General features: G+C 44.7%; 1 protein-coding gene across 4 annotated transcripts in view; it reads left to right on the plus strand.

Annotated features, from left to right (window-relative positions):
* GRK4 (G protein-coupled receptor kinase 4) overlaps positions 1 to 10,837 on the plus strand; it is an 85,564-nt gene that overhangs the window by 45,246 nt on the left and 29,481 nt on the right. For all 4 annotated transcript variants that reach the window (XM_011935369.1, XM_011935371.1, XM_011935370.1 and 1 more), the window contains 3 exons: positions 2,511 to 2,614; positions 5,505 to 5,597; positions 7,402 to 7,465. In XM_011935369.1, the coding sequence (XP_011790759.1) occupies positions 2,511 to 2,614; positions 5,505 to 5,597; positions 7,402 to 7,465 (261 nt within the window). The remainder of the gene's footprint in view (positions 1 to 2,510; positions 2,615 to 5,504; positions 5,598 to 7,401; positions 7,466 to 10,837) is intronic.

Consider the following 10,837-nt stretch of genomic DNA (forward strand, 5'->3'; position numbering starts at 1 on the left):
CTAGCTAATTTTTTGTATTATTAGTAGAGATGAGACTTCCCCACATTGGCCAGGATGGCCTCGATCTCTTGACCTCGTGATCCGCCGGCCTCAGCCTCCCAAAGTACTGGGATTACAGGCATGGGCCACAGTGCCCGGCCCAAGCTTCTTTTCTTAAATAGGAAAATGAATGGACCCCTCTTGTTCTTATGACAGCCTTGCTGCATAGAAAGAAAGGACTGGAGAGTCCAGCAGGGTGTGTGTGGTTCCGTCTCGGCTCTCCCCTTGGTGATGTGGGCGCACCGGAGAGGGACTTTCCAAGTCTCTCCTCATCCATCAGGGTGGTTGTTGTAGGGCTAAATGAGACGATATATATGTGTGTGTGTTTGTGTGTGTGTGTGTGTGTATTTTTTTTGAGATGGAGTTTCACTCTTGTCGCCCAGGCTGGAGTGCAGTGGCATGATCTTGGCTCACTGCAACCTCCGCCTCCTGGGTTCAAGTGATTCCCCTGCCTCAGCCTCCTGAGTAGCTGAGATGACAGGTGCCTGCCACCACGCCCAGATAATTTTTGTATTTTTAGTAGAGACAGCTTTCATCATGTCGGTCAGGCTGGTCTCGAACTCCTGACCTCAGGTGATCCACCCTCCTCGGCCTCCCAAAGTAGTGGGATTACAGGCATGAGCCACCACGCCCGCCCGAGACCATAGATATTTAAATGCCTCAAATGTATCAGATAATTTAAATGGCAGCTACTAATCATGATTAATTGTGATAACATTGTTGATTTTTTTAAACGTGAGTTTTCTCATTGTTTACTATCTTTCAACTTACGTTAGGAAATAACTGATTTATAAACACATATTTCCTGTGGTCGCTTGGCCCTGTCAGTCAGAAGTCAGTCTAGAATGCATTTCTTGTTTCGGTTACAAATTAGGCGCACAATTGAGCATGACGTGGGTATTTTTTCACTGAATCTGGACAGTGGTTTTGACATGTGTTTCCTTTTTCCAGAATTCTCTGGATGAGGGTTAAAGAGAGTGGGGCCTGGGCACCTGGAACCCTGTGAGTGGGAACATAGAGTGGTGGAGCCTTTTGGGAGGGCAGTTTCACCATAAACATGAATGTTTAAAATGCTTGCATCTTTTTGAGCTAGTAATTCTGTTTTTAGGAATCTATCCTATAGAAATACACGTGTATAGAGACGTTCATGGTGATGCTGTTTGTGTGGGAAAATTGGCAACTAGGATGTAACTGGAGGCAGGTAAACTCATACACCGGAAGACTGTGCAGTCACTCAAGAAAATGGGGCAGCTCTGTAAACGTCAGCACATACTTTAAACACTGGACCCAGGCTGGGCACAGTGGCACATGCCTGTAATCCTAGCACTTTTGTAGGCCGAGGTGGGCAGATCGATTAAGCTCAGGAGTTTGAGACCATTTTTTGGGCAACATGGCTGTCCAAAAAATACAAACATTAGCCAGGTACAGCTGGGCACAGTGGCTCACACCTGTAATCCCAGCACTTTGGAGGGCTAAGGTCTTCCAAAGGATCATTTGAGAACAGCAGTCCAAAATTAGCCAGGCGTGGTGGCGGGCACCTGTAATCCCAGCTGCTCAGGAGGCTGAGGCAGGAGAATCGCTTGAACCCGGGAGGCAGAGCTTGCAGTGAGCCAAGATTGTGCCACTGCACTCCAGCCTGGGCCACAGAATAAGACTCCATCTCACAAAAAAAAAAAAAAAAAAAAAAATTAGCCAGGTGTGGTGGCATGGGCCCATAGTCCCAGCTCCTTGGAAGGTGGACGTGGGAGGATTGCATGAGCCCAGGAGGTCCTTTTTTTAAAAGGCTGAATAATATTCTGCCCTACGTATATACTGCATTTTATTTATCCATTCATCCACAGATACCTTCATTGTTTCCACTTTGGGCTACGATGAATTATGCTGCAATGAACATGGGTGTGCAGATACCTCTTTGAGACCCTGCTTTCCATTCTGTGTGTGTGTGTGTTTTGTTTTGTTTTATTTGGAGACGGAGTTTTGCTCTTGTTGCCCAGGCTGGAGTGCAGTGGCACGATCTCAGCTCACTGCAATCTCCGCCTCCCAGGTTCAAGCGTTCTCCTGCCTTAGCCTCCTGAGTAGCTGGGATTACAGGCGTCTGCCACCACGCCTGGCTAATACTTTGTACTTCTACTAGAGATGGAGATTCACCATGTTGGCCAGGCTGGTCTCAAACTCCTGACTTCAGGTGATCCATCCACCCATCTCGGCCTCCCAAAGTGCTGGGATTACAGATGTGAGCCATTGTGTCAGGCCCTCTGTCCTGTGTGTGTTGATGTGCATCAGAGAAGATCTGAAGAGGCAGACAGTAGCGGAACACTGGAGAGTGGGACTAGCGTGGAGGGGCAGGTGGCACTTTGACTTACATCTTATACACTTTGTGTTTCATCTTTTTACAATAGGCATTAGGTTCTGTTTACTAGTAAGTTATGAAATCACTAAATGGTTATGTAATTGGTTTGTACTATATTAAGTTGGCAGCCCCTTTACCAGAAATACCTCCAGATGTTGTGAGAGAATGTAGATTGGGACTGGAGGAGGAGAACCCTTCCAAAAAAGTCTTTGAGGAATGTACTAGGTAAGTGGTTCATGCCAAGCCCTGCATATATTATCTGTGACTAACACCGAGACAGACAGCTTACAGGAGGTTTCTCTGCATAAAACAAGTTCTTAGAGTGTAGTTGACCCTTGAGCAACATGGGCGTTAGGGACGCTGATACCACCCAACCCTCTGCGCAGTTGAAAATATGTGTATAACTTTTGACTCTCCCAAAAGCTTCACTGCTATTAGCCTACTGTTGACCAGAAGCCTTACCGATAACATAAACAGCGATGAACACATATTTTATATGTTATGTGTATTATATGCTATGCTTTTACAATAAAGTATGCTAGAAAAAAGAAAGTGTTATTAAGATAATCATAAGGAAGAGAAAATGTAATTCCTATTCACAAAGTAGAAATAGATCATCATAAAGGTCTTCATCCTTGTCATCTTCACATTGAGGAGGCTGAGGAGAAGAAGGAAGAGGAGGGGCTGGTCTTGCTGTCTCAAGGGTGGCAGACACGGAAGAAAATATGAGGAGAAGGAGGAAGAGGAGGGGCTGGTCCTGCTGTCTCAGGGGTGGCAGGGGCGGAAGAAAATACACGCATAAGTGGCTCCTGGCATCTCAACTCGAATTGTCCAAGGGTCAACTGTACTTTACCCATTAAAATGATTACTTTCTCTAGAAAGAGGTGAATGAAGAGTAATAATTCCATGTACACATGAGGCACACTGAAAGGGTTCCCATCGTTTAGCACCAGTATCCTAGCATTCTAGGGGAGTGGCGCACCTAAGCCCGTGCAGCCAGAGCATGGTGGAGCTGGGGCTGGAACCCGTGATGCTTTAATGATGCATGTGCCTTTAAAATAACAAATAGGCCAGGCTCGGTGGCTCATGCCTGTAATCCCAGCATGTTGGGAGGCCGAGGCGGGCAGATCGCTTGAGGCCAGGAGTTCAAGACCAGCCTGGTCGACATAGAGAAGCCCCATCTCTACAAAAAAATACAAAATTTAGCCGGGCATGGTGGTGTGTGCCTGTAATCGCAGCTACTCAGGAGGCTGAGGCACAAGAATTGCTTGAACCTGGGAGGCAGGGGCAGCAGTGAGCCGAGATCACACCACTGCACTCCAGCCTGGGCAACACAGTGAGACTGTCTCAAAAATAAATAAATAAATAAATAAATAAATGCACTCCAGCCTGGGCAACACAGTGAGACTGTCTCAAAAATAAATAAATAAATAAATAAATAAATAAATGCACTCCAGCCTGGGCAACACAGTGAGACTCTGTCTCAAAAATAAATAAATAAATTAAATTAAATTAAATAAAAAACAAGGCTTTCTCTGTCTATCTGGCTTTCTCTTGAGGTGTGGGTACTCTGCACACTGAGGAGCTGGGTTAGATGCTTATTCCTTTAGTGAGAATTCAGTGGCCAATTCCACATCCCATAGATAAATGGCATGCATCCCATCTTTCTCCTAGCCAGGTGTATGGCACTGGACTAGAACCCTTCCCTCTGTCCCTCAGCCCCCTCCTCTGAAAACGGATTAGAGTAAATGGATTAGAGTAAACGTAAATATTTTCAATTTCAAGTCATCTTTTACTTATTCTTGTTGGATATTCACATTAATGGTATTCTAGTGTTTGTGATTTGAACTGTTTTGCAAAAGGATGTTGTCTCTGGCTGGGCGCCATGGCTCATGCCTATAATCCCAGCACTTTGGGAGGCCGAGGCAGAAGGATTGCGTGACCTCAGGAGTTCGAGACCAGCCTGGGCAACATGGTGAAACCCTGTCTCTAATACAAAAATTAGCCAGGCATAGTGGTGCATGCCTGTAGTCCCAGCTATTCAGAAGGCTTGAGGTGGGAGGATCCACTGAGCCTGGGAGGTCAAGGCTGCAGTGACTGTGACCTCACCACTACCCTCCAGCCTGGGTGACAGAGCCAGAGCAAAAAAAAGAAAAGAAATGTTGGCTGCATGGCTCCATTTGATTGCTTCTCTGGTATAGCAGACAGGACAGGCTTGGTCTGTGCTCTCTGATACTGGTCCTGGGACATTGTGGGAAGAATCAGATTTCTTCCTGTCTTCATCTGGGATGTCACAGAAGCCAGGAAGGGCCAATCTTTCATTCCACACTTTTGTTCTTCACATCCCTCTCCTGGGCATGTACACACCCTAAACTCTTTCTTGTACATGTACACTAAGAGACGTGTAATAGTAATAACACAATAATAAAGCTAGGCTTCGTGGCTTACACTTGTAGTGACAGCGCTTTGGGAGGCTGAGGAGGGAGGATTGCTTGAGGCCAGGAGTTCAAGGCTGCAGTGAGCCATGATTGTGCCATTGCACTCTGGCCTGGGCAACAGAGTGAGACCCTGTCTCTAAACAATACCACCAACAAAAAATAACAAAACAATAATAAATGCTTGGAAGTATTAATACATTTACCTGCTCACAGTAACCCTACGAAGTAGGCATGATTATTATCTCTGTTTTATAGAAGGAGAAACTGAGGCCATAGAGGTTGGGTAAGTTGGCTCAGGTCCCTCAGCCAGTGAGTGGCTGAAGCAGGACGTGCAGCAGCCCATGGCTTTGACTTCTGTGCTGTCCTCCAGGGGACCCTTCCACTGTGCCTTGTACGTGGGAAGCATGCTGCTTGACAACAGAACAGCTGACGCCCTCACCCCCAAGAAGGGAATGCATCCTTCTATTTCACTGCTCTTTTCATTCATTCGATTTCACTTCTATTTTCACTTACAGCATTAGAACCTAATGTGGACTTTTATCATTGCAAATTCAAAATATTGCATTGTGTGTAATGATTGCATTTCCCATATTCAGTGCCTATTAATACACTAAAACACGCTTGTTTTTACTTCTTGATACAGCAAATGTCTATAATTTTGTAAAATCTTTTTCTAGAGTTGTCCATAACTACTTAAGAGGGGAACCATTTGAAGAATACCAAGAAAGCTCATATTTTTCTCGGTTTTTACAATGGAAATGGCTGGAAAGGTATGTTCTAATTTTAAACTCAATAAAAGCCAGTTGAAGTGGCACACGCCTGTAGCCCCAGCTGCTCAGGAGGCTGAGGCTGGAGGATTGCTTAAGCCCAAGACTTGAAGGCTATAGTATGAGATGATCGTTCCTATGAATAGCCACTGCACTCCAATCTGGGCAATGTAGCAAGACCCCATCTCTAAAAAAGAAAAAAAGAAAAGAAACCTCAATAAAGCAAGTGTTAACTTCTCGTGATGCGTACTGATTGGCATAGACTTTTCTGTCAAAATACAGTTAGAAATTTTGAGTTGTATATGATATTTTTATACAGAAATTTTCATAGGTATTAGTATTATACAATTTCTTCTGATTTAATAGACTCTGTTCTCTCTTTTTAAAATGGCAGGTATCCCTGTTGTTTCAGTGACTAGAAAATAAAACTTAGCTTAGATTTTTGGTGGTAGAATAGGATGCAGTGGGTGGCACCTGGCAGTTAAAACCTGCTCAGCCTCTTACTGTTTATGTGGCCTCAGGTAAGTGGCTTAGCCTGTATGAGTGGGAGGTCCTTGTTCTGTAAATTAGAGGTAATTATAGAATCTGCCTCCTTGGACCATTGCTAGGATCACCTGGGAAATGTGTGTACAATGCTTATAGCACAATGTTTGGTGCACAAAATAAGTGCTTAAAAAGTGTTAGCTGCGGGCCGGGCGCAGTGGCTCACGCCTGTAATCCTAGCACTTTGGGAGGCTGAGGCAGGTGGATCACCTGAGGTCAGGAGTTCGAGACCAGCCTGTCCAAAATGGTGAAACCCGTCTCTACTAGAACTACAAAAATTAACCAGGCGTGGTGGCGTGCACCTGTACTCCCAGCTACTTGGGAGGCTGAGGCAGGAGAAATCTCTTGAACCCGGGAGGCGGAGCTTGTGGTGAGCTGAGGTGGCTCCACTGCACTCCAGCCTGGGTGACAGAGTGAGACTCTATCTCAAAAAAAAAAAAAAAGTGTTAACTGCTACTAGTGTTATTATTAGCACTATTATTATTGATCAATTAAATTTCCAGTTCTTGCTTATACATGCTGTTTTTGAGGCATTGGGTATAAACATCTTTGAGGTTCTTTTTTCAAAGGATGGCACAATGTGTATATGTCATCTTCCTCACCTGCTTTCTGACAGGTTGAGAAGGGTCTATCCAAAACTATATCAGCAGTTGAGAACATACACATTTCCTAGTGTCAGCTGGTTTCAGACCTGTCTTTAGTTAGTAAGGATAATTGGACTGTTCTGCCTTTTGCTTCAGTGTCTTAAATGTTAATTAAGATTAATTGGCCGGGTGGTGGCTCATACCTATAATCCCAGCACTTTGGGACGGCTGAGGTAGGCGAATCACAGGGTCAGGAGTTTGAGACCAGCCTGGCAAATATGGTGAAACCTCGTCTCTACTAAAAATACAAAAAATTAGTTGGGTGTGGTGGCGGGCGCCTGTAATCCCAGCTACTTGGGAGGATGAGGCAGGAAAATTGCTTCAACCCAGGAGGCGGAGGTTGCAGTGAGCTGAGATCGTGCCACTGCACTCCAGCCCTGGCAACAGAGTGAGACTCCATCTCAAAAAAAACAAAGATGAATTAATTGTTCTTATAGTAAGTCAAGAGCTATCCTGCTAGAGGGAGCCACAGTCCCTGAGCACAGACACCCTTTGTCCTGGGCATCCCCTTTGAGCAGAATGGTTCAATAAATGAGGCGAAGACAAGCGCCAAGTAGTCGTTTCTGTTTTAAAAGAACAATGCAATGTGAGATCTGAAACTTGTTTTTCTCATTGATTAGGCAACCCGTAACCAAGAAAACATTTAGACATTACAGAGTTCTAGGAAAAGGCGGATTTGGAGAGGTGAGTAGTGGGAGCCAGTTCAGAGCAGCGCTGCTAGCTGGGTAGGCAGCAAGGTCCTGAGAACACGGCTTCAAGTAACACATCAACCCTCCCAGTACACTGTTGCCTTAGTGGGCGTTTTGGGAATCATCTTAGCCGACTGTGAGAATCCACATGGAATTTTGAGCAAAAAGGTTTGAAGAATCCCTTCTCTTGGAGACTTCACCTTTTCCCTCATAGTTCTGAAGAAGCTGGTTTCCGTGCTTGATGCCCCAGCTCAGTCACTTTGCCCAGATGGAAAGATGATTCTGTTCCTGTATTGTGGAATTTCCATGATTCTATTTCCGTAAACTTAAGACTGGCCCCAAATTCACATAGTACAGAGTGAATGATTCAATATAGTTACGTAACCCTACTCTGTCTGGACATGTATGTACCTCATACCTACATCAAAAGGTGTTTGGAAATGTGTCCATTTGGGAAAATCCTAAGGAAATGACTCCCAGACTCACGAGGGGTTTTTTGTTTGTTTGTCTGTTTTTGTTTGTTTTGAGATGGAGTTTTGCTCTTCTTGCCCAGGCTGGAGTGCAATGGCATGATCTCAGCTCACCACAACCTCTGCCTCCTGAGTTCAAGTGATTCTCCTGCCTCAGCCTCCTGAGTAGCTGGGATTACAGGCATGCGCCACCACACCTGGCTAATTTTTGTATTTTTAGTAGAGGAGGGTTTCTCCATGTTGGTCAGGCTGGTCTTGAACTCCCGACCTCAGGTGATGCGCCCTCCTCAGCCTCCCAAAGTGCTGGGATTACAGGCATGAGCCACCGCGCCCCGCCCAGGGTGTTGTTTAAATATGATGGGTCTCCTAGATGGAGACCACTGTAGTTGGCGGATGGAGAACAGCAGCAGTTCTGGTCAGGGGATTTAAAAGAATGTTAATTACCTTATTAGTTACCTGGAGTGATCATATGGAGTTCGAGAACTTATAAGCCCCTAAGAGCCAGGCAAGCCATTGCCAAACTAACACTGTGTGTTTAACTCAGAAGCAGGTTACACTGCCTGGGTGTGACTCAGATATTATTGATCCCATATTACATTCAAAGCAAAAGCCACTAGCATTGGCTTGAAGTTAACTAGAAAGCTGACCTAGGAGGCAGCACACTGCAACCGAGATCTGTCATGCACCTGCAGCTTGACATGACAAGAAATTGGCCGACATAGTCATGACTTCAGTAACAGTACTGTCCCTCTGCTACAGTTCCAGAGACCATGAAGAATATTTTGCCTAATCCAATCAAACGCTTGCTCTCGGCCCTCCATGCAGATATTTCTGTAAGAAATCCGCCCTCTGTTTGAATATGTCCTAGAACAGGAAAGTCATTTTCTCACTTCGAGTCTTGCTAATCTGCCTCTAATGATCTGCAAATGCAAAGACTCAGATTTTGTGAAAGAGCAGAGGAAACATTTCTGGAACGTGGGTCATGTGTTTACAAAGGAATGAAAGTCTAATTATAGCCACATGTCAGTTTATAAAACATGTCAGTCCTGATAGGATTCAACACGGACATGTTAGCAAATTTTAGCTATTGTGAAAGACCTGGTGCTGGGTGCGGTGGCTCATGCCTCTAATCCTAGCACTTTGGGAGGCCAAGGTGGGCGGATCGCTTGAGCCCAGAAGTTCCAGATCAGCCTAGGCAACATGGCAAGACCCCGTCTGTATTTAAATATTTAATATAAATAAATACATAAAAAAGAAGACAAGAAAGACTTAGTATAATTATGATTGTATAGATTACTTTTTAACAGATTTACTTGGGTTCCCAAACAAATGACTGGCTGCACGAATCAAGCGTGGCAGTTTGCAGCAGACTTGCTCTGGAGGTGGTGCGCTCTCTGTCAAGGCCCAGAGGCAGGGAGCAGTCAGCCCACCCCTACTCTGAATGTCTGTCGAAAGGAGCCCTGCTCGCCCTAATGCGGGAACAGCCTCGGTGCCCTTTAATCCAGATTCTTTTTTTTTTTGAGATGTAGTCTCGCTCTGTCGCCCAGGCTGGAGCGCAGCGGCCGGATCTCAGCTCAGTGCAAGCTCCGCCTCCCGGGTTTACGCCATTCTCCTGCCTCAGCCTCCGGAGTGGCTGGGACTACAGGCGCCTGCCACCACGCCTGGCTAATTTTTTTTGTATTTTTTAGTAGAGACGGGGTTTCACCGTGTTAGCCAGGATGGTCTTGATCTCCTGACCTCGTGATCCACCCGTCTCGGCCTCTCAAAGTGCTGGGATTACAGGCTTGAGCCACCGCGCCCGGCACCTCTAGTGGTCTTGAGAGAGCAAATGTAGTTGGTTTTATTTTGTCAACAGTAATTCTTTTGCTTATGCTTGAAGTCCTCCGAAATTAATTTGTAGGGTCCTGAGTGAGCACAATGGTAAGGGAATTGAGTAGACATCTCTGCTGTCACGGTTTTAGGCCGCAGACTGTAGTGGAAGGAGCACGCACTCAGACGTGGACAGACCCGAGGTCAGGGTCCTGTCGTATCACTTCCAGCAGTGTGATCTTGGGCCCGCCATGGCGATCTCATCTCTAGCAGGGAAATAATGGGCCCTGCCCGCCAGGCTGCTGTAAGCCAGTGAGTGTTCACCCCCAACTGTTAGCACAGTGCCTAACACTCTTGTCTGCTTTCCATTCCCTGTCTCTGATTTGCCAATTCCACTTAGAATAATTTTAAAAAAATTAACGATAAAGAGATATGAAGAGATTTTTATGCCAAGTCTTAATGGTAAGAAAATGATTAAATACATTTTGCGATAGTCACATTTTAGGAAAACATTTCATGATGGGAAAATAGTCACAAAATAAGATTTTTTAAAAGGAGGTTAAGAAATATTACCTATTTTACAATATGAGACCAGTTTTGCCATCAAAGGCTGGGGTGGTGGGGAACAGGGTATGTATTCTTGCATACCCATGTAAGAAGGTGGGCCTAGAATCAAATAGAACAAAATATTAACAGTGATTATCTTGGAATTGCAGGTGAGTTTTTATCACTGGCCTTCTTACTTCCAATGTTTTCCACAATTAACTTTGTATTTCTTTTACCACCAAAATTGTTTTATTGGTAGATAAAATTATATCATATGTTTGCTTTTAAAGCAGTCTCCTGTGGGGTGTGCAATGGATGGGAGTTGAAAGAAAATGTTGATGACACAGCGGCAGGGGGACCAGAACCTGAGGCTCATGATACTATTTTTTCCACTTTTGAATGTTGGAAATTTTTCATGACATAAAGTTAAAATAATACATAAATACTACTTTAAGAAGTAATCGAATAAAGGTATGAAAATTGTGAATTATATGAAATATATTTCCTTATACTCTTGACTTTTTTTTTTTTTTTTTTTTTTT

Source organism: Colobus angolensis, unplaced genomic scaffold (assembly GCF_000951035.1).
Source record: "Colobus angolensis palliatus isolate OR3802 unplaced genomic scaffold, Cang.pa_1.0 Scaffold143, whole genome shotgun sequence".
NCBI lineage: Eukaryota > Metazoa > Chordata > Mammalia > Primates > Cercopithecidae > Colobus > Colobus angolensis.